Source organism: Penicillium longicatenatum (genome assembly GCF_028827895.1).
Source record: "Penicillium longicatenatum strain IBT 33135 chromosome Unknown contig_3_segment0_segment0, whole genome shotgun sequence".
Lineage (NCBI taxonomy): Eukaryota > Fungi > Ascomycota > Eurotiomycetes > Eurotiales > Aspergillaceae > Penicillium > Penicillium longicatenatum.
Window position 1 is genome coordinate 2794898 of NW_026643121.1, and position 27487 is coordinate 2822384.

The 27487-nt window shown below is 49.4% G+C and overlaps 9 protein-coding genes across 9 annotated transcripts; 7 read left to right on the forward strand and 2 right to left on the reverse strand.

Moving 5' to 3' along the window:
- Window positions 1-54: 54 nt before the first annotated feature.
- On the forward strand, window positions 55-3172 carry N7484_006412 (tubulin gamma complex associated family protein; the record flags this gene model as incomplete). Its single annotated transcript, XM_057116830.1, has 2 exons — window positions 55-1279; window positions 1341-3172. 2 exons carry the CDS (start codon window positions 55-57, stop codon window positions 3170-3172), a joined length of 3057 nt encoding a protein of 1018 aa, XP_056972713.1.
- A 420-nt stretch (window positions 3173-3592) lies between these two features.
- On the forward strand, window positions 3593-5035 carry N7484_006413 (WKF domain-containing protein; the record flags this gene model as incomplete). Its single annotated transcript, XM_057116831.1, has 1 exon — window positions 3593-5035. The coding sequence occupies one exon, from the start codon at window positions 3593-3595 to the stop codon at window positions 5033-5035; it is 1443 nt and encodes a 480-aa protein (XP_056972714.1).
- Window positions 5036-5517: 482 nt separating this feature from the next.
- On the forward strand, window positions 5518-6595 carry prs2 (proteasome core particle subunit alpha 1; the record flags this gene model as incomplete). The annotated part of the gene is made up of 5 exons (XM_057116832.1): window positions 5518-5524; window positions 5601-5663; window positions 5792-5886; window positions 5940-6152; window positions 6212-6595. The coding sequence occupies 5 exons, from the start codon at window positions 5518-5520 to the stop codon at window positions 6593-6595; spliced, it is 762 nt and encodes a 253-aa protein (XP_056972715.1).
- Window positions 6596-7872: 1277 nt separating this feature from the next.
- Window positions 7873-8513, forward strand: N7484_006415 (uncharacterized protein; the record flags this gene model as incomplete). The annotated part of the gene is made up of 3 exons (XM_057116833.1): window positions 7873-7885; window positions 7944-8175; window positions 8225-8513. 3 exons carry the CDS (start codon window positions 7873-7875, stop codon window positions 8511-8513), a joined length of 534 nt encoding a protein of 177 aa, XP_056972716.1.
- A 3899-nt stretch (window positions 8514-12412) lies between these two features.
- Window positions 12413-13942, forward strand: N7484_006416 (glycoside hydrolase family 18 protein; the record flags this gene model as incomplete). The annotated part of the gene is made up of 6 exons (XM_057116834.1): window positions 12413-12442; window positions 12573-12673; window positions 12731-12984; window positions 13041-13070; window positions 13125-13174; window positions 13226-13942. The coding sequence occupies 6 exons, from the start codon at window positions 12413-12415 to the stop codon at window positions 13940-13942; spliced, it is 1182 nt and encodes a 393-aa protein (XP_056972717.1).
- Window positions 13943-15863: 1921 nt separating this feature from the next.
- ace2 (putative C2H2 transcription factor (Swi5)) lies at window positions 15864-18035 on the forward strand (the record flags this gene model as incomplete). Its single annotated transcript, XM_057116835.1, has 2 exons — window positions 15864-16515; window positions 16570-18035. 2 exons carry the CDS (start codon window positions 15864-15866, stop codon window positions 18033-18035), a joined length of 2118 nt encoding a protein of 705 aa, XP_056972718.1.
- Window positions 18036-18948: 913 nt separating this feature from the next.
- On the reverse strand, window positions 18949-20550 carry N7484_006418 (T2 family ribonuclease; the record flags this gene model as incomplete). Its single annotated transcript, XM_057116836.1, has 6 exons — window positions 18949-19086; window positions 19157-19254; window positions 19328-19567; window positions 19639-19831; window positions 19908-20202; window positions 20279-20550. The coding sequence occupies 6 exons, from the start codon at window positions 20548-20550 to the stop codon at window positions 18949-18951; spliced, it is 1236 nt and encodes a 411-aa protein (XP_056972719.1).
- A 1093-nt stretch (window positions 20551-21643) lies between these two features.
- N7484_006419 (RMD1 family protein) lies at window positions 21644-23019 on the reverse strand (the record flags this gene model as incomplete). The annotated part of the gene is made up of 2 exons (XM_057116837.1): window positions 21644-22633; window positions 22687-23019. The coding sequence occupies 2 exons, from the start codon at window positions 23017-23019 to the stop codon at window positions 21644-21646; spliced, it is 1323 nt and encodes a 440-aa protein (XP_056972720.1).
- A 194-nt stretch (window positions 23020-23213) lies between these two features.
- Window positions 23214-27204, forward strand: N7484_006420 (uncharacterized protein; the record flags this gene model as incomplete). The annotated part of the gene is made up of 4 exons (XM_057116838.1): window positions 23214-23522; window positions 23577-23603; window positions 23659-24620; window positions 24675-27204. The coding sequence occupies 4 exons, from the start codon at window positions 23214-23216 to the stop codon at window positions 27202-27204; spliced, it is 3828 nt and encodes a 1275-aa protein (XP_056972721.1).
- Window positions 27205-27487: the final 283 nt, after the last annotated feature.

A 27487-nucleotide genomic window follows, 5' to 3' on the forward strand; every position in this document is an offset into this window, starting at 1 on the left:
AAGCTCACCAACCCACGACAATCGCCCCCAATCAGCGGGGGAAAGGGCAGGAAGATGTCGACCTCGACCCGACATCCCACCCGCCCGCGCCGCATCGACGATGCCCTCTCCCAACTAGTCGACTCCCTGACCCCCGCGCTCCCCATCACAGCTCTCCAAAATGACGATTACTCCGACCCGGATGAAGCGCTCGTTGCTGCCGAAGAACGCCGTCATAGCGCTTACCTCGAGCGTGCCTGGCGCATCATTGACACCCATACCGCCTCTGGTTCCGCGGAGGGCGGCTCTCCATCAGGTCGTCGGGGTAGTATCGCGGGAGCAGAAAATGTTAACAATGCCGCAGACCTGATCAAGCGTAAGCTGCGGCGTGAGAACGCAAGCCCAGAGCTAGCAGTGAAGTTCTCAAACATGTACTCCAAGCTCCTGACGCAGCCCGTGCTTTCACAGAAATGGGGAATCCTGTACCTGCTCTATAAGCTATCAGACGAGAACGAATTTGCGGCTGAACATGGCGGGGAGCGGAGTCGCAGCCCGCTTATGGATGATGGCAATTTGCAGAATATGCTTGGTCGGGGTAATCGGCCTCGACGCGGTACTGGGTCTCGTCCGTTGGACTCGGAGGACGATGAGGGTCCTGCCGTTAGTTCTTCCGCGTCGCAACGGGTGCCGCTGTCGTCTAAACCAGAGCGTCAGAGCTCACTGCGTCGGGACTGGGAACGAGAGGAGCGTGCTAGTCGTGTCGCGAGCAGCTTTGATACGGCGATGACTGACCGGGAAGATGAACATGCGGATGCGGCGTCACCTCGACCGTCTACAGCAACGCCGGCTGCTCAACCTCGGGCTCCAGAGGAGTTTGAACATGGGCTCTTGCGCGACCTGCCTTTCAATTTGCAGGGACTGTCTTCAACGAACCTACAGTTTCAATCAGCTTCCATCCTGAGATTGCCGCCTAATCTACCGGCTCCGTTTATTTCTTTGCTTAACTCCCTGGCCGAGCCTTGTTTACTTTACAAAGGATTGTCTGCCTTTGTGGAAACTACAGAGGGTGGGCTGGTAAATCAGAGTCTCCGGGCTGCCATCGCTAACGAGCTACGGTCTTATCTTAGCTTGGTTGCGACCCTAGAAGCGGAGATTCGACAGGCACTTACTACCATTGGCAACGCAAGCGAGCCTAAAAGCGTTCGGAAGGGCGGGGTTACCCTGAAGCGTTGCGTGGTTTGGACAAGGGATGCCACAATGGCTCTCCGACTGATGAGCCTTATTGTTGAAGAATCTCGAGGTGAGTAGTCGGTCAAGAAGATAATTATACGTGTCGTCCATATGTTGATTAAAATTTCCAGACAAGAAAGGAGGTCAATTGATATCATTGATCCATGGATTTTCCTCATCGCACGGAGATCCCTTTGTGTGTGCCTTTGCAGAGAAGCTTCTAGTCCATGTCACACAACCCTTTTATGACATGCTTCGGTCATGGATCTACGATGGTGAACTCTCTGACCCATATGAGGAATTCTTTGTTGCGGAAGGAAAAGGAAAGCCCGATGAGGACCCCCGCCGTATCGCCACTAGCGTTTGGGAAACAAAGTACGTCTTGGATGAGAAAATGCTTCCTTCAATCGTTACCCAAGAATTTGCAAACAAGGTTTTCCTCATTGGAAAGTCTTTGAACTTCATCCGATACGCTTGCGGTGATTCCGCATGGGTGGAGGCATATTCCAAGGAGGCTTCAAAAGAGCTTACATACGGCGATACTGCCACTCTGGAGATATCCATTGATGAGGCCTACAAGACCACCATGGCTCGTCTTATCCACCTAATGGACAACAAATTCAAGCTCTTCGATCATTTGCAGGCATTGAAGAAGTATCTGTTGTTAGGACAAGGTGACTTCATCGCGTTATTGATGGAGTCTCTAGCCTCGAACCTGGACCGCCCTGCAAACTCCCAATACCGACATACGCTCACTGCTCAGTTGGAACATGCTATCCGTGCCTCAAATGCGCAGTATGACTCGCCAGATGTGCTCCGCCGGCTGGATGCACGTATGCTTGAGCTCAGTCACGGCGAGATTGGTTGGGACTGCTTCACCCTGGAATATAAGATCGATGCCCCCGTTGACGTCGTAATTACACCATACGGATCAACTCAATATCTCAAAGTTTTCAATTTTCTCTGGCGCGTAAAGCGAGTCGAGTTCGCTCTCAACAGCACCTGGCGCCGCTGCATGACCGGTGCAAGAGGTGTACTCGCCCACGTTGACGACAAAGTTGGACCAGACTGGAAGCGTGCACGATGTGTTATTGCTGAAATGATCCACTTTGTCTGTCAACTCCAGTACTATATCTTGTTCGAGGTTATCGAATCCAGCTGGGACACGCTGCAGGCAGCCATATCCAAACCAGACTGCACGCTCGATGATCTCATCATGGCTCACAAACAATACCTCAACTCCATCACGCACAAGGGTCTTCTTGGCTCGGCCTCTCCACGCTATGGTTCTTCCACCTCCGCTTCCGCCAAGCAACCTGAAGAAAGCTTCCTCTCCCAGCTCCACCACATTCTCAAGATCATGCTCTCCTATAAGGACGCCGTCGATGGTCTCTACTCATTTTCTGTCGCGGAATTCACTCGCCGCCAGGAACTAAATGCTAAAATTGAAACCCGCACCGCACAGGGCCGTTGGGGCGTCACAGATCGTGACCTCCTACCCCTTCGCACAAATAGCCGTGGGGGCACATCCATGTCCTCAACACCAAATCTTCGACCCTCAAGCTCTGGTCTCGACGGACTCGATACTCCGTTCTCCCTCTCGGCGCAGGACTCCTCGGCTGATGACCACATGCTCGCGTCTCTACGCGTGCGGCTCCGGGATCTTTCTGTTGATTTCCGCTCGCGCCTGAATATCTTGCTCGGGGACCTTGCCTATCAACCTGATGTTGATATGCGCTTTTTGGGTGTCAACATGAACTTCAATGATGTATACGAGCCTATAAAAAGACGACGGGCTACAGGTCCTAGCTCGCGGGATAAGGAGAAAGAAAGGGAGAGAGAGCGTGCCAAGCGGAAAGCGGCTTCTGCTCAGGCCACGGGCTCGGGCACTGAAGGGAATAGCATTCCACGGAGGGAACGAAAAGATGCCCAGGAACAAGGTGCTAATGGAGTTGCGGCGTGAGATTATGCCCAGTCGTTTCTGTAGGAGAAAAGTACAATAGTGGAAAGACCTATTAATGTGAGACGAATCCATGATACCAATCTCTGGAATCAGAATATCCAAATAGATTAAAGTAGATGTTCCATTAGTTATCAATTGAAACCTTGGAGTGTACTCCGTTGACTACGCCCAGGTATCTCAAGGCTCTAAGCAATCTTATCAAGGACCGCCTTCAACTCATCCGGCAGAAAAAAAAAAGTCAACTCCGCCTCGCGCCATCGTAGAATCAAATCTTCACAACAATCAGGCTCTCAGGAAAGAACCTGGGACCCCTTGGAAAATCCTTGTACTCACAATTGGATCCATTACAATTGTGCGACATCCAAATCGGATTTTCATCGAGGTACCTGCGCTGCAGATCCTATCCTTCAACCACCCATCATGGCGAAGACAAAAGACACCAACTCCAAGCCAAAGCACGCCAGAGAGAGTATCGGCGAAAACATACAGATGTCTGAACAAGTGACACCAAATGAGAGCGCCGACAAGGACAAGAAGAAGCGCAAGAAGTCATCTGACGACGCAGAGGAAGTCACTAAGAGCAAGAAGCGGAGACATAGCACCGAGGTCGAAGATGAAGGCGACGCTGGGAAGGAGGAATCCACAAAGAAAAAGAAGAAGGAGAAGAAAGATAAGAAGAAGAGGGTCTCATTCGGGCCCGGGACCAAGACTGAAGACGGGAGCGGAGATGAGAGCGCCGCCGATGCCGAAGACGAAGCCCCACAGAAAGCTGAAAATGACGATGATAATGACTCCGACAGCAGTGACACAGTCACCGCCGATCCAGCACAGCAATTGCAAACCGACAATGAGAAAGCATTAGAGGAAATGCGCAAGCGCAAGCGCGAGAAGAAGAAGGCAAAGAAGAACAAGGATCCCTCAGCCCCCGTGCCGTCGTCATCTTCGACACAGCATTTACACGAGTCGCCTATCATGTCTTACCTGAGCCACTACCACCACGATCGTTCGTCGTGGAAGTTCCAGAAGAATCGCGAGACAAACCTGTTCAAGCATCTCTACTCCGAGGAACATGTCCCTTCTCGGTATAACATTGCGCTTTTGTCATACCTGAAAGGATTGAGGGGTGATGCGGCGAAAGCAAGATTGAGCCAGGGTGCAGTTCAGGTACTGAAGGAGGATATTGAAGCTGCGACAAAGGATGGCAAGGAGGAGGATCCTGCCTTCCAGGAGGCTGTCGATGCGCTTCGGGATTCATTTGCAAGTGCTGGTGCCGAATTGAACACTGCCGGATCAGCAGAGGGGTTGAAGCCCGCCGCGAATAAGCGTCTTCAGAAGAGAGTGCGGGCCGAGCTTGTCTTCTATGCTATGTCCGATGAGCTGTTCGACATTGTCAAGTCTGTTCCGAAGAAGGTGCCTGTTAAGGTGGAGCCTGTGAACAAGAAGAGAAAGAATCGTACTGCTGTTGTCGATATCTCGAGCAGTGAGAGTGACAGCGACAGTGACGACGAGACTTCTAGCTCTGGCAGCGACGATGACACCTCTAGCTCTGGCAGTGATGATGACTCTTCAGACTCGGATAGTGATGACGACAAGCCGGCTACTACCAAGATCCAATCCAAGCTTGTTCAATCCAAGCCTGTGGCTAACAAGCCCTCTCCAGCGGAGAGTGAAGTCCCTGCTCCCATCTCCAAGACCAAGGCTGCTGCCGCAAACAAGCAGGAGAAGAAGGAGAAGAAGGCTGCTTTGAGGAAGGAGAAGAAACTGGCACCCGCACTGCCTGCCCCCAGCAAGAACAAGAAGAAGCAAAAGCGGAAGGTCAGAACCGCTGTGATTGACATCTCGAGTAGTGAGGATAGCGACTAAAGATTTGTGATGGGATTTGGTTCTTCTGGCATGTATTAGAAAAGATATCCAGCCGTTTGTACAGCGATTAATCAAAAGATAAATACTGGGATGTGATCTGTATACCAACGTAATAGCAACAACGCATGGGCCGATGCCCTAGATTCGAGGTGCTTCACGTAATACTGCTATGAAGTACCCAATGAATCTCTGCTTGGTAGAACTGATAAACCAGATCTCCTAAACTTTCAAGGAGCATTCCATCATCATAATTCGAATCGAATTGAAAAAGTCAAGGCACGCTCATTCATCTGAACTTCCCAGGTTGTAGCAGTGTAGCGGTTGGTCAAAGGCGGTGAGGCTCAAGCTCAAGCTCTCTCACTCAAGCTTAGGCACCGCTGGCACGCGTCACTGTCAATTCCCTTTCCATCCATCTCGCTGCCCCCCCATTTCGTCCCTCCCATTTCTTTCTACCGCTATAAAAGAATTCATATTCCGTTACCATGTCCGGTATGTCTTGCCCATGCTTCTACCACTGAACCAGTCCCATGACCTTAGCCCCGACTGACCCTCTTCTCCGCATCAGGAAGCGCAGGTTACGATAGACATATCACCATCTTCTCGGATCAGGGTCGATTGTACCAAGTCGGTATGTAGTTCTTGTTCTCTACGAATGCACCGGCATCGCTCGTCGCCGGCTCCGCTCGTTGCTTGGGGCGGACCACCGGTGATGCCCCGTCATGCTCACGGACCACTGACAATGGATCTGCGCTATAGAGTATGCATTCAAGGCCATCACCTCTGCCAACATCACCTCTATCGGTGTGAGAGGAAAGGACTGTGCCGTCGTGCTGTCCCAGAAGAAAGTTGCTGTAAGTCGCACTTGGTTCACCCCCACAGGCAAACCAACTGACCGACTGGTTAGGATAAACTCATCGACCCATCCTCTGTTTCACATGTTTTCAAGATCTCGCCCTCGGTGGGCTGCGTCATGACCGGCTCCATAGCAGATGCTCGGGCGTCCGTTGACCGTGCCCGTGGGGAGGCTGCCGAGTTCCGGTACAAGTTCGGATATGAGATGCCCTGTGACGTTCTGGCGAAGCGATTGGCGAATATCAACCAGGTCTACACACAACGAGTATGTCCCCCAGTTCCTCACCAAAACTTGAATGGTCACTAACCTGTAATCTTTCCTAGGCTTACATGCGGCCACTCGGTGTGGCGACGACCTTGATCTCCGTCGACGATGAGAACGGGCCCCAGCTCTACAAGTGTGACCCGGCCGGTTACTATGTTGGATACAAAGCGACTGCATCCGGTCCTAAGCAACAGGAGGCGCTGAATCACCTGGAGAAGAAGCTGAAGAACAAGGATGCCGCACCGGGCACCTGGGAGGAAGTTGTGGAGCTGGGCATCACTGCTCTCAGCAATGTGCTGAGCGTTGACTTCAAGAAACATGAGCTGGAGGTCGGCATTGTCGGTGGTCCCTCGGAAGATGGCCAGGGCACAACTACAGCGTTCCGGGCCCTAACAGAGGAGGAGATTGACGAACGGCTGCAGGCCATCGCAGAGAAGGACTAAACCAATGGCAGAATTACAAGATTTTGCAGATTGGATGCAGTATGATGGACCTATTGAAGAGTGTGCTGTGAAATTCATTTTCTATTTTAGAAAGAACGACGAATGAATCTACTCCATTGAACATTTTCATAAGCCTATTCTGTGTTTTTGCTTTTCTGTAAGGCTTGGTGTTTCGGCTGTGTTTCGACGCACTACAAGGATCTATCATCCTGCAGCAACTATAGATATGCTGGCTAGCGCGTCAAGGATGACGGTAGAAATTCCGGGGGTATCAGTTCAGGTGGGTCATGGCAGAAATACCTTGCCACCTGCTTATCGATGAATCACATATAGAGAGTATACAGTGATAATGCAAGGTAAGGGAGAAATGGACCGTGCGTAGGGGATCAGTTCGAACAGTTTTCTTCAGCTTCTCAGCTGTCCGTGCCGACGCCACATGTGGCTCGGCCAGGACCGTGGCTTGAACGAGTCTCCATCATAGCTGAACTTCTTCTCCTGCTGAACTCTTCCCAGGTTCATGTCCGAGATATTCATCTGAGAATTTTTAATTAGAAAAAAAATCCTTTTCCCCTGCGCCAATGTTTTTGGGAACTCATCCGCCAAGTTCGAATTGACAGGGTTCCCACGCGGATGCGCCGAAAAGTAGTTCGAGCCGCTCTACACCAATCATGATCGTCAGACGCCATCTCTCCCCTCGCCGACGAGAGAGGCACATCGGCCGCACAGGAACCTAATCTCGCGGGGCTCCACCCGTCGTCTTCTCGAGTGCCCCATTTTTCAGAACTACCGTGTTTTTTTAACCAAAAATACACGCCAGGGATGGGTCCCTTTCTCCTGCCGACGGTTTTCTCGGGAGCTATCGTGTGGCCCGGTCCACCTCCCAGCTGTGCTTGTCCTAATTTTGCTTTCTTCACCGTCTATTGGTGCAGCGTTCTTCGATCCCTCTCCGCTGTCATGGCATAATTCCTTTTTTGTATTTCTTTTTTGGAATTTTTGATTTCCTGAATTTTCATGGGGTTCGAGATCGTTTGCTGTCATGGTATGGGGTACCGTGGGATGACGCTGTTCTCTCTCACAATCATTCCTATAAGAGACTTGGATCCTCGTCTCACTCTCTAACCATTGACTTCGATTTAACTTACATTTCTATACCTCACGTTCATTCTTTTTCTTTTTTGATCTTTGATGTGACGTTCTCTACGAGCCTCTCCTCGTCCCATCTTTTTCCTAGGTCTACATCTACATCTACAATTTATAATAACGGCAAACGACTCTCAATGGCAGACGGACGTAAGCATTGATCAATTCGTCCAATTGAGTCTGGATGCTGATATTCATCGGGAAACAGTCAATCAAGCCCGCGCAGTGCGAGTAGCCGAACTCATCAACGACTACCGAACTCTTCTGCTGCATATCTCTCAGCAGAACGTCGATGTACACCCAGACGACCAACACGAAGAAGGTTACATCGTGCTCCGTGATTGCCATACCGCTGCCCAGCGCTTGGTGTCCGCAAATTACCACCCGTGTCCAGTAACGGGCCAAGGCAATGCTGAGACAGAAAGGGTAGAACTACAAAGGTAACTGGTCCAGGACGAACAATTGCTTCAAAAAACTGACATTTATCAGGGTCATTATCGATAGCTGCGCTCGTCGATTCCAGGCACACAAAATCTACCTTCGAGCCGCCGCCGCTAGACGATGGGCCATGGCTCGCGCTACTACCCTTCGGGGTGGACGCCCAACACCAGCACATGCCGCCGCCCTAAAAGCCGGCCACGCCTCGCTGCAGCAAGAATTAGCGCGCGTCACCGATCAACACGTCGTCGCTGATCTCCGTGCCGCCGACGTACGAGCTGGTCACTGGCTCGATGACGATCCTTCTCTGGATACTATCCGGCGCTGGATCGGGCGGTAATGCGACAATGGACTATATGACTATGACGCATCGGTCAACGGGTCTTCAGGATTGTACTATTCTCCGGGGTTGTTTCTAATAGGGATGGGTACGAAGTATGCGGGGACTTTTTCTTTACAATTTTCCTTTTCTTTCCGGCGGGGACAGCGCGGGTCGCTGTGGTTGATCGGAACTTACGAAAAAAAAAAGTGACACAAAAAAAAGGAGAGGTAGATCAATGTTTCTCAAGCATGGCGAAGATATCCCCTCTTGTTTTGGGTTTTTATATTCATTTGACTATCATTTTTTTCGTTTTGCATGGGCGTTTTGAGTATAACCTCATTGTACCGTATGTGGGAGTAAACGAGAATCTTGCATCAGACTTCCGGGTCTTCACAATTAACATGTCTAATCTCCACCTGGATTTCCATTCACACTGTATACTACAAACCAGACGGAGATACCGATACAAATCCACAGCAACATCAAGTTCTCATCTCCAAAGTGGAATCAAACTAAGCAAAACCCACTATGGAGCACCGTTTCTTCAACTCAGGCATCATCAGCCCGTTAGTCTCCACAGCTATGAGCCAGACCCGTGGGGCTTCAACGAGTACGTATACATTAAGAATCTACCCATCCGAAACACATACTGTAAATAAAAATAAAAACCTTACTGCACTAGTGCTTCCAGATCCAGAGGCTGGGATGGCTTGCATCTTCACCCCCACTGCAAGCTAGGGGTCCACTTACAGGAAAACCCTTGTCCGATGATACGATTGGGTTACCGCACAGACGGGGATCCAGACACCTGGGCCGCGAGGCAGACATAGCAGCTGAAACAAATTCTAGATTACCTTAATGACGAACAGATAAAAACATGGGTATCAAGCGGTGAAATAGATCACGGACCACTAGAATAGGCGGTATGCACTCAATGCTAGACCAGACTTGGATCCGGCGTCTCCGTGGGAGAATCAACTATAATCGATACTGGACAGGACGGATAATTGCAACTGAATTCATATATGTAATCATGTCGTTATTACTATAGATTTGCTACTACGGACACTGAATCGTTGGGCGGGTTAGTAATCGTTGGGAAACTATGGAACCATCTGCAGGTAAACACATTGGGAAAACGGGCCCTGTAAGGAAGGAAAGGAAAAGTTAAAGAAAAGAAAAAAAAAAAAAAAAAAAAAAAAAAAAAAAGGAAGAAAAAAAGGAAGAAAAAAAATCAAGGTCCATTGTGGCGAACATAGCATGCCAAACCGTTTTGACGCTTCTCACTCCTTCCATCACTATGACTGGGTGAGGGGTTGAGGGGTCCAAGTGGATCCGAGGCTAAGGCGTTAGTCTGGCGAGCGCTATGCCAATCGGTGGTCAGATCGGGCGCGTGTCGGCTGAAGTTCAGCTGAGGTTGGTTTTGAAAAAATCTGCATTTCTATTTTGAATCTACTTTGGATCTTAATATTAACTAATTTATCTTTTCTTTTAATAAATAACCTTATATTAATCAAACGGTGGATACGGAATTGCTTCCCCGTCACTTCTGGGAACCACATTTGTGTTGATTTCAGCTGCTGCTGCCTCAGGTCTTCCATTGATCGTCGTTTCACAACGGCCCATACATAGTATGTGGTGGGGCTCTTTTGGGTTTTTTTCTTTTTTTTCCTTGTCTCGGTCCTCGGGTTGCTCTTTCAGGGTCGTGCGATGCCATGTGTCGTCAGGTGTTCTAATGTATGATTCAGGTTTTTGGTGTCAGTGCTTCTAGCGTCTTGGGGCTGACTGGTGGGACTTTCCGTAAGTAGCGTCATACATATGGAATGGAAGGTTTCTAGGTGCAGGTTATTTGGATCCCAGATAAAAACGTGGCCTGGGGCTTGACCTTTCTGGTCGATAGGCACATGGGTGGCATTGATTACTCTAGATATGTTCAAAGTTGACATGAACCAATGGCCCTATCTAGTGACTACTTATGTAATCTATAGGAAAAGAAGTTGGCCAATTACTGGTTAGGTATGACCATTCTCTAAAATGTTCAACAGGATAAACGATTGGCTGACAGCCTTGATTTGTCTTCAATGTTCTTCTGATTCTCGACTGTGGTTATACTGTCACTCGGCGTGTCCGCGGGCACCTGTAGCCTGCTACATGAAGTTATCATGCACATGCTGTGCTACCTACCAAGATAGGTTCTGCCCCTGTGTTATATGTATAGATTAAGTGCAGAGAGATGTGACGGTCGGGTGTGACCAGAAAGTCCAACCTTGATCTACTGTGAAAGAAAATATATATGCAATTTCATACGAGTCCAAAAATTTTCAAGGTCACATCGAGCACTCACCAATAATATCGGTCCTAAAGCTACCTATGACATAGATCAAGGCAAGTGAAGAAAAGGAAACTAGACATGGAAATTTGGACGCTTAACTTGGTGGATGATTATGCCTGTTCTCAGAAATAAGACCGGGTAGGATATAATTTGAAGAAGAGCTTACAAATCTCAACAAGGTCCCTTGGGACAGCGGTTACTCCGTTCGGTTTTGATCCGAAAGATCGCCGGTTCGACCCCGGCAGGGACCTTTATCTTTTTGTGGGGAGGTTTTTTTCCCTCCCGTTCCCTTTAGCGTTTTATTTTTCTATTCGTGGAATTTTACTTTTGATTTAGCTTTTTTTATGTCGTACTTCATTTTTTATATACTGTATGATAAATTTCGCCATAATCAGTCCCAACACTCTTCCATGCTCATAGTAGAGGCGAAATTAGCAACGTCGGATGCATATTTACTTTGATTTAATGGACGGGGGATATTTCATGGATGTAAAATAGCCTCCCCGCCACTCTTCAGTGTATGAAAGTAGGTTCATTTTCTGAAGCTTCCCAATGAGGGTTTCCAAGGGTCATTGACAAGCACATCTTCCTGTCTCGGCCTTCAAATAATGATCGTTTGATATGTGGATTGTGTGCAAGTGTCAAGAGATGTCAAGCGCTAATTCTAGCAATTACTCTGTCTGGTCTGTCGTATGACCAAGCCCGGGAGTGTCAAGTAGGGACATAGCTAAGCATTGTGGCAAGGACCCTTCCTTGGATGCCAGGTAATTTATTCGCTAGACCTAAACAGGTATTCTGAGGCCTCCAGACTTCCATGAAACTTGAATTCAATCACCCTATACACCCAAATGCATGCCCCGTACAGCCCCCATGACTGCGAGATATACTCGACTCCAAGCTTATCATGCCGAATTTGGAAGGAGAGCCATCGTCCACATCCTCCGTGGTTGCTCTTCATACCAGTCACAGGCCACCAGGGCTCCCAAATGACCTGCACAGCATAGAGAAGAAGGAGATATCGTAAAAAGATACCAACTCAGTCAAAAAGCAAAAATGTGAGAGGCAGCATGACTGGTGCCTCAGGTTCCACAAAGGCCATGTGCAGATTGAGAAGTCATGCTACATACTGGCTCTCGATTGTGTGATCGCCCTATAAAGGACTTCCAATTCATGGCATCGTTCTTTAACTTTGAGTCCCTCAATTTCTGACATGTGGTGTACAGCTTCTGAAGAAACTTGTTAGCGCAGATTGACATTCAGCCACAGGTACGGGTCCCTTCCTAGCCACACACAGCCACAGGGCCCCTGCAGCCCATGATTCGGTGGCGTTGTTATTTATAACCCAGTACATGCATCCGCTAATAGTTAGGCTGCGACATTAGGTACCCCTCCATTTATACCCCAAGAACAGACCAAGCTAGCGCCTTGATAGTGTCTTGACACAATTGAACTTGATCATTGTTGATCCAATTTCAGTGTGGCTCGTCGTCTCTCACCCATTGTATATCTTACTGCGTTTGTGGTACTCGTGGCTGCTTTTGTGCAACATTTTTACCTCGCTAGTACGACCCCGCCTGCAGCAACCATGAGATCCGTTGCTTATTTCGTCAACTGGGTACGTCCACCTAGTCCCTATGTGCCTGCTGCCAGAATGAGCCTTATTGATTTCGCCCATTATACCATGTGACATTCGTGACCATAAATGTTCATTTTGATGACTATGCAACTGACCACCCCACATATAGGCCATCTATGGTCGCAATCACAATCCCCAAGACTTGCCCGCAGACAAATTGACCCATATTCTGTATGCGTTCGCCAATATTCGCCCGGAAACCGGCGAAGTGTAAGTCCTTCCAAGATTCGCACTTCTATTCACTGGTGCCATGCTAAATTGCTATAGATATTTGACCGATAGCTGGTCTGATGTTGAGAAGCACTACCCCGGCGACTCATGGAATGATTCGGGTAACAATGTTTACGGATGCATCAAGCAACTCTACCTCCTGAAGAAAGAGAATCGCAAGCTGAAGGTTCTTCTGTCCATCGGTGGCTGGACCTACTCTTCAAACTTCGTTCAGCCTGCCAGCACCGCAGAGGGACGAGCTAGATTTGCCGAGACGGCGACTCAGCTTGTTCTCGACTTGGGATTTGATGGTGTGTTGCAATGACCAGTCTCGAAAACAAGAGCACGGCACTGACCACATTTACAGGAATTGATATTGATTGGGAGTATCCCCAAAGTGAGACTCGATAACTCCCGACAGTTATACACACGAAGCTGATGATATGACCAGATGACGATCAGGCCCAAAACATGGTTGAATTGCTCCAAACCTGCCGAGAGGTATGTCTGATACTATCCCGTTGATTCCCTCCACCCCTGACCAGACACCAGCACCTCGACCAAGCCGCAGGCCCAGACCGCAAGTTCTACCTGACCATCGCTTGCCCCGCAGGCCCAGACAACTTCAATCGTCTACACCTTTCCGATATGAATCAATTCCTAGATTTTTTCAACCTCATGGCATACGACTACGCCGGCAGCTGGGACTCAAACGCGGGTCACCAAGCAAACATCTATCCCGATAGCGGCAACTCAGCTTCAACACCTTTCTCCACCCAGACCGCGATAGACCACTATGTTAATGCCGGTGTACCCTGTGACAAGATTGTGTTAGGTATGCCACTGTACGGCCGTGCATTCACCAACACTGACGGGCCGGGCAAGCCGTATAACGGCGTTGGCGAAGGAAGTTGGGAAAACGGGGTCTGGGATTACAAGGCGTTGCCGCGCCCTGGATCGGAGGAGCTGCTCATTCAACATATTGGGGCTTCTTGGTGTTATGATGCTGGGTCACGCACTATGGTATCTTATGATGACCCACAGACGAGTAGGTTGAAGGCCCAGTATGTGCAGCAAAACCAGCTTGGTGGTGGAATGTGGTGGGAGAGTAGTGGTGACAAGGGAGGGAAGGCTGCGAATGCCGATGATGGCAGCTTGATTGGTACATTTGTTGATGCCGTTGGTGGAACCGAGGCTCTGGAGCAGTCATGCAACGCGCTTGACTTCCCCGAGAGTAAGTACGATAACTTGAGGAACGGGATGCCTTGAACATGGATCACTATTGATATCCAGTGGGGATGCATTCGTGTTTTCAACAGTGCAGAATATGTATTAAATCAGAGTATGAGCACTACGCATACGCTTTTACTTGATCTCTACAACATGTAATCAAGATTGGCAATGCCGAAGTTTTTGTAATATTTTTGAGTATTGACACAAGTGTGCTTAACCGTATCTACCGGAAATCATAATTTCATCCTAGCTATGCTCGAATTCAACAAAACTCCCAGTCAGACAAAGTCCATTTACTTGGACTCGTCGAAGACGTAGGTCAGGTGGCACTTGCCGCAGTACTGGCGGTTGTGCATGGCAGCCATGAAGACACCGGCACCGCACTAAATAGAAAGTTAGTACATGTCTCTTTGATGCATGCGAAGAATATAAACATACCTCAGGGGCGGGGCACTCGCGGCGAAGACGCTCGATCTTTCCATCACCGTCAACCTTGTAGTACTTGAGGATGGCGAGCTTGGTCTTCTTGTGCTTGTGCTTGATCTTCTTGGGGGTGGTGTACACCTTCTTCTTGCGCTTCTTACCACCACCACGCAGGCGGAGCACGAGGTGAAGGGTGGACTCCTTCTGGATGTTGTAGTCAGAAAGAGTACGGCCGTCCTCGAGCTGCTTGCCAGCGAAGATCAGACGCTGCTGGTCTGGGGGAATGCCCTCCTTGTCTGTGAAGCGTGGTGTTAGATTTTTTGTCATCTTGTGATTTTGTCGCTTGGACGGTGTTGGGAGTTATTCGTACCCTGGATCTTGGACTTGACATTGTCGATGGTGTCCGAGGACTCAACCTCGAGGGTGATGGTCTTACCCGTGAGGGTCTTGACGAAGATCTGCATCTTGATGAAGGCCTGCGATGCGGTTAGTTGAAGTTCAGAATATTGCTTTTGAGCGTGCGCAGACAAAGCAGTGACTCAAAACAAGTTTGCGCGAAGGCTACATCTTGTTTTGGACGCTGTAGACCTTTTTCTGCTGGTTTCATCAACTCACCTCGACAAGTTGTCTTCCTTAACCTTGACGAAGAGAAGAAATTCAAGGTAGGTGGGACTCGGTTCGTGATTAAAATCGTTGTGTGATCACATGATTGATCCACTTCTTGTTACGGACTAGTTCGGACAAAGCGGAAGAATATTTCTGCCGACAAGGCTTATCAATAAGGGTCACATGATGTGATGGGACCTGTGCAGCCCACTGATGCCTCAGGCAAATAATGACATAGTCCTGCATCACGGAACTTCAGCCCCAGTGTTGACCCAAGATCTGATCGGCTATCAGAGTTGCCCAATCAGGGACATTCCCATGGCGACGGCCACAGGAGGGCCAACCCCTTCACTAGGGACAAGTTGAAGCCCATCCTCCTCGCAGCGGATATACGGGCCCTTGCAGAGGGCAAAGAAAGGAAGTCAGGGTGGAAGGATTAAAGGTGGTAATTATTGTATAGATGGGATCTCGGTCGATAATGCCTAAATGAATCTAACAAAAGATGCAGGATCCGCAGGCGGGGAGTGGGCCCATGCTCGTCACAGCTGCTCACATCTGGTTTCCCAGACTCCCGTCAGCCGCGTTGCTATGCCAACCACACTTGTTGATAGTGAACCGTGGGCTGGATTGATAGATCGTCAACTCTTCTGGCCCGCTTCAAAGGTCTTTTATTGGAGTCGCTTTCTACCTTAACTATCCCCAGTTTTCCTCTTTTTCGTGTCACCTTTATTTTCCTTGGTGGGACGGTGAATTGAACTTCACATAATCTATTAACACCTCTTATCAACGCTTGACCACTAGCTTGTTAAGGACCTAAGCTACTTTCTTTTCGTTTTTTTTTTCTTGTTTGCGACTGCGATTGTTGGTGTTCACAGACTAACACTGCGACAGGAAACGTGGAATTCGAAATTCGAGCGGCCTGGAAGCCATGATCTCCCCCTCATCGACATTACACGGTCACCGTCGCCAACTATCAACTCCCGGCTTCGAAGTGGATCGACCCGTGATGGCCAATATGCCAGCCCGCCGCACACATCGTCGTGGCCAGACTGTGGACTATGGGTCCTTCGGTCCACAACTCGCTGTCGACCGACGATGTGGGACAAACAAGGTCACCCAGCTTCGGGACTTTTTTAACGAAAAAGCAGCTTTCTCACGACAGGCCATGGCTAGCCAGCAATTTACATCTTCATCTCAACATGACCAGCGGTTCATTCCGTCCGGTCTTTCCCTGCAGCCCGAGCAATATCAGACCGCATACATGTGGAACCCGGAGGAACTGCAAGAGATGTACACAACTGGTAGCTCTGCTACATTCCCAACTTCTATTGCTCCCGCTCTTGCACGATCTGCAAGTGACAACCCAAGCTCCAACTCAGCTTTGAAAGGCTCTATGCACCAATTACAAGAAGAGCGCCAACGGCTTTCCCAAGCCCGCGAGCAGAAACGTTGGGGATCCTTCCCTCAGCAATATCAGGCAATGATGCATAAAGATCACACTAATGTTTATGGTCGGACTATGCAGCAACTCTCTGTTCAACCAGAGACTGATTCTCCCAAAATTAACCCCTACCTTTCATGTATGGTCTAACATATACCGCATCCATTCGCTACCATGCTAACTGTTCTTATAGATAATGCCCCTCTTACCCCCGATACCACCCCCATGAAGGGTTCTTTTGATTTATCCATGTATACCAATGACCAGACCCCTACTAAGCCCCAGAGTTTTTCATACCCCCGCACACCGGTTACTGCTGAGATGCAAAGAACCCAGTCTCTCCAAGGATTGCCTGGGTCAGACCCTGTCCACATGACCCATATGCCATCGCCTGCCACTTCCGTCGCCGACTATGCCGAGCTCGCCGCTATGCCTTCACCCGGCTCCTGTGGCGTGTCACCATACAAGATTAGTCCGTCCAATAATAAGCGGAAGCGCGCTTTGTCTCCTGCTTCGTCGAGTGGCCAATCTGAGGAAGATATGATCGAGCCCGTGGATGAGTTTGATCTCGATGCCCGCGTCAAAGCATCTGTGAAAGAAAGTTCAGTGTCCAGTGATGAGATCAACCAGTACATTTCCGGCCCTGACCCCAAAGACAACAAATGGGTCTGCACCTTCTCCGGCTGCCATTGTCGCTTTGGTCGCAAGGAGAACATCAAGTCCCACGTCCAGACTCATCTGAATGACCGTCAGTACGTATGTGACCGGTGTGGAAAAGACTTCGTCCGTGGACATGATCTCAAGCGCCACCTGAAGACCCATTCCGGGAAGAAGCCTTTCGCCTGTGCCTGTGGTGCTAGCTTCGCTCGTCAAGATGCCCTAACCCGCCACCGTCAACGTGATATGTGCGTTGGAGGTTTCACTGGGTTTGTCCCGAAGACCACCAAGCGTGGCCGCCCGCCAAAGAAAGCTCGTCCCGATGTCGAAACCCGTCAGATCAAATCTACTCGTACCCGTCAACGCATTGCTCAGAAGTCCGCCCCCCTTATGCCCGTGAAGATTGAGAACACCCGCCATGAACAGCCAATGTTTAACTCTCCCAACTATGCCCCGTCTACATCTATGTCTTCTTTTACTCCGCCTACATCCCCCGGTCGAGCCGTGGACCACGAGTCACCAATATCAAATATTCCCATGAGCTCCCAGCAGTTCGAGGACGACATGCTTCCATTGCCATTGTCACCCTCCCAGATGGCCCACAACCGATATGCTCGTGCCATGGAACAATTCGATTCCAAACCTCCCACCTCTTCTCAGGACTGCTTGTACAGTGACCCTGCTCTTTCTCCTTACGACATGTCCTCACCTCACTCGGCGCCAACCCTAGCAGAGTCCACTGTGGGCTCTGAAATCGATGTCTTCATCTCTCAAGACCCCACCGAGCGACTGCAAGAAGAGTTCAAGATGGAGGGATTTGATTCTATCAGCTCTCAAGGCTACTCCCACCTTCCCAGCAGCTATGCCTACGTCGACTCTTCAGACTTTGCTATCTACTCCGACGTCCCTGGGAAGACTATCTCCGGCCTCAGCGCCCTTGAGATGGACCCTTACTCCGACCAGATTGATTCACTTTCCAGCGAATTTCTCGTCGACCCTTGAGCATTCATTACATTTACTTGACTCGACTGTACCACCACTACGCGAGTACCATCTCTCGCACGACGGCGTTTACTTCCTTACCAAAAGCATGACATAGACGGCGTGCACTCTCCTTCCAACTTCTACGAAATGAGACGAGTTGTACACTCTCATGACGAAGACACGGGCATTCACATATTCTTCTTTCTTTGGCTTGAGCGACCTGGCTGTTTTCACTGGACATCTGTTTTCTTCTCTTCTCTTAGCGCACATGACTTAGCCTACCGGGGGCACTCCGGGATTTATTTGGCGTTTGGCCATTGTTTTCCCTATGTTCCTGTTTTATGACCTTGTTCTTTTCTTTTTTCATATATTTTTGATCGAGTTCGCTCATTTGGCGTCTCGATTGATTCATGGGATATGTTTTGATGTTTTTCGTTTGTCTTTCCGACTGAACCCTTGATATGAGGGATCCATGGCATTATGTTTATTTCTCTGGCGAATTTCCCTTAATTCACCCCTCTTTGTGATATGTATTTGATGAGTTTCCGAATGGATTACCTGTAGCTAGCTACTTCCCATCCAATCTTTTTTTTCTCGGGATTTGTTTACCTTGAGGTCTGGTGATGGCCTGTAAATTAGTTCTAAACTTGAGCCTCGTAGGTAGTATCTATTATCTATCGCTACGTATAAATGCAAGTGCATGGTTAGCTTTGAAGAAGTACAATCATCTTTCTGAGTATAGGCATTCCTCGAGTGAATTCAATAGAGCTTGTTCTTTAAATGCAGTATCCACGACTCCTATCTAGCTCCATGTATGTAGTATATATTTATATAGCTATGTAATTGTGAAAAAAATTCAAAAATGATGGTAACCCCCCAAAATATGTAGCTAGAGTAACACGAGACTCCTCAATGCCTCAAGCCTGCGACTTTACGCCTTCCAAGTAATCTCAATTTCAATCGGGTGAGATTCCTGGTCGGAGTAGACGGTGCTCTGTGTGAAGCCCTTGGGTGGCTTGTCTGCGTAAAAAGTTGTCTTACCCTCATAAGCAAGTTTCTCATCCTCAGCCTGTATAATAGAAAGTTAGAACAAAGAAAATGACAGGCATTGGATGAATGAGACAGTGTTAGACTCGTACCGTAAAGACACTAGGGATGCCAACGTGATCTCCACAGCTCAACATACCCTCGTCAAAGGAGCATGGCCCTTTGCTTGATTGCAGAGTGAAAGTATCATCTAGGAAAAAGAAAAAAATAAGCAGCAGCTCCACATAAAGCACGGTATCAAACAGGACAAAGGAGATACGTACCTGATTCCTTCTCTGCCCGGAAAGTAGCACAAGTCCCAGATTGATACCATGTTCCTTTGCTGATGATACAGCCGCGCCTCTGGTTAAGGGTCGATACCAACAAGTTTCCTCTGCCACTGAACGGAGTTCCTGGGTCCGTCGGCTCCGATCCATGGCTAGTGGTGGTCTTGGATGGATCCTTCTGGGCCCGCTTCAGCGGATAGTGGATACCCTGAGCGGGGCAATTTGATTTCTGACCGTCTGTCACACCCATAGTCAGCTTTTTGCTCTTTGATACCCGTGAACTCTTCAACTATTTTGAATGAACGTACCGGGATTAGCAGTGACGAATTTCCCGCCCTGCAGAGTACCGGCAATGTTGAAATGATACCAGACCTCGTTGAATATGCCTCTTCGACAGTGAATGGTAACGGGTGCACCATGACCAAGCTCCAGCGCATTTTCGATATCCTCGCGTGCATAGGTTTGACGATTTGATGGGACAATACCGGCGTCGGCCAGAAACTAGAAAGGAGAAAGGAGTCAGCAACTGAGCTCAAATCTTGTAGCTGTATGTATGGGCCAGAAGGGTAAGACGGACCTTGTATGATGGCCGCTGCTGGTAAATCTCCACGGCCTTGTCAAAATAGTCTACTACCTCCTGCTGAGGGAGATAATCCTCGTAGCAGTGTGGTTCAAGGGTGCTGACACAGGTACCGTGTTTGTTCCACTCGTGCTCCCACAAATTAGCGTCATCGCCATTGTAATCCTTCCAGTACTCGCTCATATAGTCGAGCAGATCCCCACGACCAGAATCAATCAGGATCAGCGAGATGTTGCTGTACTTCCGCCTGAAATCACAGAATTGGTCGAACCCGCCGTCGCAATGATCAGGCCTGTTAAGAGTTAGTGTATATTCAAAGGACGTCTTGAAGTCCGTTTTGTGTTTAAAAAGGGTTGTTGATAGCTTACCACAGCCCGTGAATGGTCCAAGAGTCATCGGGACCGACTGCGGGATCGGTATCCCAGAACTGCGTTTGTAGCATCTGGCCGCCCGGATAGTTGAAGCAACATGTATCTTGGCCATTATACTTGGCTTGGCAGCTGACCTCCGACCGAGGGCAAGATTGCAGAGTTCCCGGGGTCCTTTCCTCCGCAGTTGAGGATAGCAAGAGCGAACCAAGTGTTTTGAGGATCTTTTGAGGCCCTGGGAGCTCCAGGACCTGTTGTGATGAGCCCCACATAATGCGATGATGAGATGAAGCACCAAGCTAGAATAGAAACAGGGTTTCAAGTACCTGAACAGGTACCTTGCAAGTTGAACGAATAGAGTTCCAAGCAACGAGGGGGTTCTTATCGTCCAGATGACTAAGGCGATCATCTGATAAGCCCCATTTGGATACGTCGGTTCTAGCGATCAGCTGATATTCCTCGATGATCACAGGAGACAGACACATCACAAGAGATGTCCAGTTGACCTGAAATACACGTGATAAGCCAATGCAGCTCACTTGGACTCCTCCACCACCAGGCTACACTCAGCCAAAGCTCTACTTGTAGACTTGACTCCCTCAGAGGACGTGGTTTGTCTGATTGGTGGGGCGCAGGGCGCGGGAAGTGGGACTATATGTGAGAGTGGATTGGCCACTGTACGTAGTCCTCTTCCCCGTATCGAATGGAGTGTCTCGATGTTCATACATATGAATGCAGTTGGTAGTGTATCAACAAATTATTACATACCTGATCACTTAGCGTATGTAGCTCACCTGACTCTGATTCTCCTCCCAATCCCCCTTTAATAACAGATGATCTAGGAGCGATACCCATTGCTCATATGCCGGCTCGATAATATGAACCAATCTCCGACGCGGTCGTGAGGGATGTCCTCTGCGTCCCAGTATTCCGGGTTATGCTGTACTGAGCATGTAAGGGTAGGTCTAGTGGATAAATAAGTCGCAGAATATTTTAGCGAAACATCCTGAGGTGGAACATCTCTCTTATACATGGATAAATAATAGATGCCGCTAATGATTAGGCACAGCGGATGCAGGACATTTTCCCTCCTGAATGGGCTAGTATCAACACTTCCCTGCCTGGGTGTACTGAACAGCTATCAGTGTAAGGATTGCGAATCGTTAGCACAGGGCAAGCGGTAGGTGAGGATGCACTGCAAACAAAAGCACGGGTGGATGAACCTGGGCGCGTGGAGGAGGCAGGGCAGATCGATCCCAATAAGTATCACGAGTCAAAAGCTCAAAGGCGGAAGAGTGAAGGGGTATCTTATTTGTACTGTAATAGCCATTGCATTTATGTTACATGAAGTCGGCCTTGGATGGCCTAGTTTCCTTGTTTGCGCGTCTTTTCCTTTTCCTTTTCCTTTTCCTTTTCTTCTTGTTCGTGCACCCTCTCTTTCCATAGTCGGAGGACTTCAAAGCCAACCTCGACAGCAATGAGTAGAATAATGATCCACTCGAGTCGAAGGCCGTGGGTTTCACTGAGACGCTCGCGGAGTACACTAGCGATCTCCTGCGCATAGTCCATCTTTTCATTCAGGAGCTTGATGCGAATCCCAACATCGAGGCCCCGGCCCACTTGTTCATAGTATCCCTCCAATCCAAGCTCATGCCGACTGTCCCAGAAGATGTCTGGAAGAGAGTCCGTAAGCTCAGAGTATAGATTCAACTGTGCGCGCACACTGAGTAGTTGGCCGGTCTTGCGGAGAATAAAATCGCGGGTATATGGGAGACGGGAGCCCTTTGATAGAAGAGTGGGTATGGTGCGAGTAGACTCAAAATAGTTAGACAAGAGTGTCTCAAGAACGGCCAGTTTTGTACTCCGGGCCAGGCCAGAGGAGAAAGCAACTTTGGTCAAAACGGTATCAATAGATTGTTGTTGCGGGAACGGAACTTCTGAGCTCTGATAACCGGACCTGGTTCCCAGAATAATGGTATCGCCCTTGATGCTGCTATTCTCCCGCTTGGGATCTTCTACAAATTCGAGGTCTTCAGTCTCCAAATCATCCACATGGGCTCCCTCAGCCGCTGGGAGAAGGGTTCTTGTTGCCAAAAATGATGTAAATCCTTCGGGTAGAGCCCAGGCCACTACTGTCCCGGACGGGAAAACGAAGATATCGCCTACTTCGTCGGAAGAGAGATCTTTTGTTGACGGGTTTCCGACTCGTCTTATCGAATCGATGGGAATCTGCACATGGACAACTTGTGGATAGAGACCGGTGTTTAATGGATCCGGCTCGTAACCTTTCTCTTGTAAAATTTCTCGGACTTTGCGTATGTCAAATTGCTCAGCGACAGCATAGGCGGTAACTATCTAGAACCCTCAAAAGTTAGGAGTGGCCTTGATGTCAGTATCCGCGACCTTACCTTGGTCTGATGAATGCCCTGCTCTCTGAGCTGGGCCTTGGAGGCAGATCCCTCTCTTGACCTTTGTGCCTCTACCGCAACACGTCGTAGAGATGTCGGAGTTGCCGGAGATCTTGCTGCACGCCTGCGTTGTTTCTGGGATTCCAAAATTTCAGCTCCGTCTTCCTTGCTAGACTGCTTTTGCGAAAGATGCGCATTGGACGAAAAGAAGTCTTTCCGGCGCGGGAGCTCCAATGCGGGCGTTGCGTGTAAATATTGACTCTGAGGCTGTCTCCAGAGCCGCATTGGCACTGGCCGCTTGCAGGCAGAACAGAGAGAGGCTCTCGTGAACATGTTGGTTGCTCACGAGTACAAATCACAAAAGCGCGAAACGATGTCATGGCCTGCAGAACCAAATCCCCCTCCGCTTAGTCATGGGGTGGAGCAGCCCGACCCCAGCTCCCAAGCTGCAACAATCCAGGTCCCGTTGCTTGTCGCATCTCGATCTAAACCGGCCTGGGAGCTCCAGGCGCCACAAGGGACTTGCCATGGACGCGCCTGGCGAGACAAAAGCAAATGGAGGTCCTGAGAATGGCCTCAGAGAGAACAATGAATCTCCGCGCAGCCGATCACCCTCCGATACGAACCCCGAGGAACACGAGCGACGTCATCAAAGCAGTGAAGATGAATCTGCGGGCAGCGATGATAGAGACAACGATGATGATCAAGACTTGGATGAATCCGACGAGGAAGATGAAGAGCCAAAGCTCAAATATGCATACCTGTCCAAGCATCTGAGCTCCGTTTATCGCAATGGGGACGCGACCAGCACATTCCTCGTCGCAGGAGACAAGATGGTAGGACATCCTGTACCATTGAGAGCCTAAGGGCTAGGCTAACATGATATCTAGATCGTGGGAACACACAATGGTGTCATAGTAAGCAGACTGTTCGGTCTACCTCGGCTGTCAATACGCAGCTAACCCTCTTCAGCACGTTCTTTTATTACCCCTAATGCAACCTCTCCGTGTATACCATGCCCACTCAGCAAGCGTCACATCCATATCTATATCTCCATTCCCGCCGCCCTTGCCCAATTCAAAGCTCGATGCTGCAGTCAGACAAGCCGCGGAGGATTCTCGCCCTCCGACACGGACCTCCACCAGCTCGGGCAGTATTCGGGGTCACAGGTCAAGCCAACAAGCGGCTGTCCCAAACACACCGTCCAACGCAATTTACATCGCATCGGCGTCGATCGATGGAAACGTGTGCATATCATCGTTGGTAGATCCGAAAGATATCATGAAACGGAACTTTGGGCGACCTGTTCAGGCGGTCGCCCTTTCGCCAGATTACAAGAATGATAGAACGTTTATCTCCGGTGGGCGAGCTGGTGAGCTAATTTTGACCACCGGCGGTCGTGTGGGGGCCAGTTCAAATGCTACTACAATGGGAGGAGCAACTGCAGCGGCATCAAGCTGGTTGGGATCAATGGGACTGGGTAACAACAGCGGAAAGGATGTAATTCTGCACAGTGGTGAAGGTGCTATCAGCACCATCCGGTGGTCTTTGTCAGGCAAATATGTTACTTGGGCCAACGAGGAGGGCATCAAGATTATGCGCTCCAACCTGCATCTAGAATCCATGGAGGCCGAGTTTGCGTGGAAGCGGATCAGTCACATAGACCGGCCAAATGGGCCAGGATGGGAAGAAATGGCGAGCGTTTGGAAGGCGCGTGCCGAGTGGATTGACCAAACGGCCTTGGACGACCATGATAATCTTGACTCCAGTGATGATACGGCACAAACTGCACCACCGCCTCCAGCACCAACTGAGAAGATTGAAAAACTTGTCGTGGGCTGGGGAGGTACTGTATGGGTCATTGATGTTTACCCGGATAGGGCGAGCAAGCATTCGAAGGGCGAAAAATATGGTTCTGCAGAGGTTACTACTATGTAAGTCACAATGCTGACTTCCTCACAGACTCAATTGCTGATTTTCAAATTCAGTCTACGAACAGATTGTATGATATCTGGAATCTCTTTGTACACGCCTCGTCTTCTTGTTATCCTGGCATATATTGAAGCAGATGGCGACCAGAGCTCTTCTGGGTCCCGGCATCGCCAGAGAGGCCAAGAGCCTGAACTGCGACTTATTGACTTAGATACCAAGGAAGAGCTCAGCGCCGACACGCTTTCCGTCAATCGATTTGAAGGCCTGACTGCATCAGACTACCATCTAAGTGTCTTGCCACCATGGAAAACCCCTGAAGGGCAAGCTGTTCAGCGTGGGGCCCTAGGGACTCTTGGTCATGGCCTTCTGGATGCAACAATGTACTCGGCACGACTATTCAGCTCCGGTGCTAGCATCCGAAGTACCGCCAGCAGTGGCGATAGGGTTTCTGCACGAGTCCCTCCATCATTTAGCTCTAGACAGTTGCCTGTTGATGAGCTTCCAAAAGAAGTACAGGATGTTGCAGTTGCTTCAGGCGCAAAGATATTTATTCATAGCCCATACGACTGTGTTGTTGCTGTGAAGAGGGATCTTTCTGACCGACTGGCTTGGCTCGACTCACGTGGGCAGTACGAAGATGCGTGGAAGCTTCTCAATGAACATCCCGAGGCTGCGGGTTCAGTCTCGGTCTCGAAGGATGCCGGGTCCCTCAAATCTAAGTCAAGCTTGGGTGACTTCTTTGCTGATGACCGGTCATCAATAATCACCGCCGGTCGTAGTAATCAGGTTTCCGCTGCGGACCTAGAGAAGGCTCGGCTTGGTGAACTCTGGATTGAGCAGCTTATTCATGATGAAAAATGGAGCGAAGCCGCCCAAGTCTGCAGCAAGGTTCTCAACCACGCAGCTCGATGGGAACATTGGGCATGGGAGTTCATTAAGAGTGAGAAAGTGGACGATATCACACCGTATATTCCCACAGAAACGCGCAATGCGCTACCTCCGAAGGTCTATGAAGTTATCCTTGGTGATTATGTCTCCCGGGACCTAGCCCAATTCAAGGAATTGATTGAGACATGGCCATCTGACTTGTTCAACTCCGACACTGTGACATTGTCAATTCAAGAACAGCTCAAGTCCGATTCAATACGCGAAGACTCCGAAGAATGGAGGGTTCTAACGGATTGCCTTGCCAAAATGTATGTTGTGGGTGGCCATTACCGAGAGGCCTTACATTGCTACATTAAACTACAAGATGCCGATGCTGCTATGTCATTGATTAAGGAACATCATTTGGTCGATGCCGTGTCTGATAAGATCGTGGCGTTCATTATGATTCGAATCTCCAAAACGCAGATGAAATCAGCACCGAAATCTGAATTGGAAGAGCTAGCTGCAGAACCAATTCAGTTACTTGCCAGAGAGGCCTACACTGGAATTGTCCCCCCAGAAACTGTGGTCCAGCAGCTGAATGACGCAAATCGTGTTCTTTTCATCTACTTTTATCTGCGTGCGCTATGGCGTGGCGAGTTTCTTCCTCAGGACGCGTCGAAGCCAGCCAGAGGTCGCGGGGCCCATGCCAGGGACGCAGCGAGCAAATTAGCTGCAGACGAAGGAAAGGCTTTAATCGATAAGTTCGCCGATACAGCCGTGGAAGTATTTGCGGACTACGATCGACCTTTGCTGATGGAGTTCCTGCAAACGAGCATCTCATACACCTTCGAGACTGCAACCTCAATCTGCGAACAACGCCACTTTACCCCGGAATTAATCTTCCTTTTGTCTAAGATGGGCCAAACAAAGCGGGCCTTGAACCTGATTTTGTCTGACTTAAAGGACGTATCCCAGGCCATCTCATTTGCCAAGTCACAAGATGATCCTGACCTTTGGGAGGATCTTCTTGACTACTCCATGGACAAGCCTAAGTTCATTCATGGACTCCTCGTCGAGGCTGGAACGTCTATTGACCCAATAAAGCTTGTGCGCCGGATCCCAAGCGGTCTAGAAATCGAAGGTTTGCGAGACGGTCTCACTCGCTTGATCCGCGAACACGACTTGCAAGCGATTATTAGCCAGGGCGCTGCGAGAGTCATGCATGGTGAGGTCGCCTTGGGAATGGATACTTTGCGCAGGGGGCAACGCCGCGGAATCGCATTCAATATAGCCGAGGATGCAAATGAGAAGAATACAGATTTGACACCAACATTGAAGAACCAAAACCCAGACGCTGCATCAATGTCTAGTGGTTCGACCAAGCCCACTGGTCCCAAGCGTGGAACATGTGGTGGATGCCATGTTCCATTCAAGACAAACGAAAAAGAGATCCTCGTTGGCTTTGCCTGTGGCCACGTCTTCCACCTATCCCATCTACATCCGGAGGGGTCACCACAAAACTCGAGCACAAACAGCGTGGCAGAACGTACACCTCGGCCTTCATCTCCGTCTGAGGAGTTTTCTTCAACAGCTTCTCGTACTGTGGGTCCCAAGGTGACAACCGCGCGGCTTTTGCGAGATAAGGTTGGAGACGGATGCCGAATCTGCGCATTAACAAGGAAGATTGAGTCACTTGGTAACGAAGGCGAGGAGTGAGTTGAATTTCTGGTGCGGAACTTTGTCTACTCATAGTACTCATCCATTTCGCCTGTTCATATGCGTGCATGCTGTATATCCATTTCCTTTGTGATACCCACACATCTTTCGGATGGCCCCGTGCATTGCGGGACGTGATTTAGTGTTGGAATACAATGCACGATTTCATTCAATCTCCACTTGGGTCGTAGGTGTTTCGACGTTATTGAATGACCATAGCCCAAAGCTCTAGGGGCATGCTTGCTCTGTTTGTATTAGGCTCATTCTGTCCGATGATCTATTG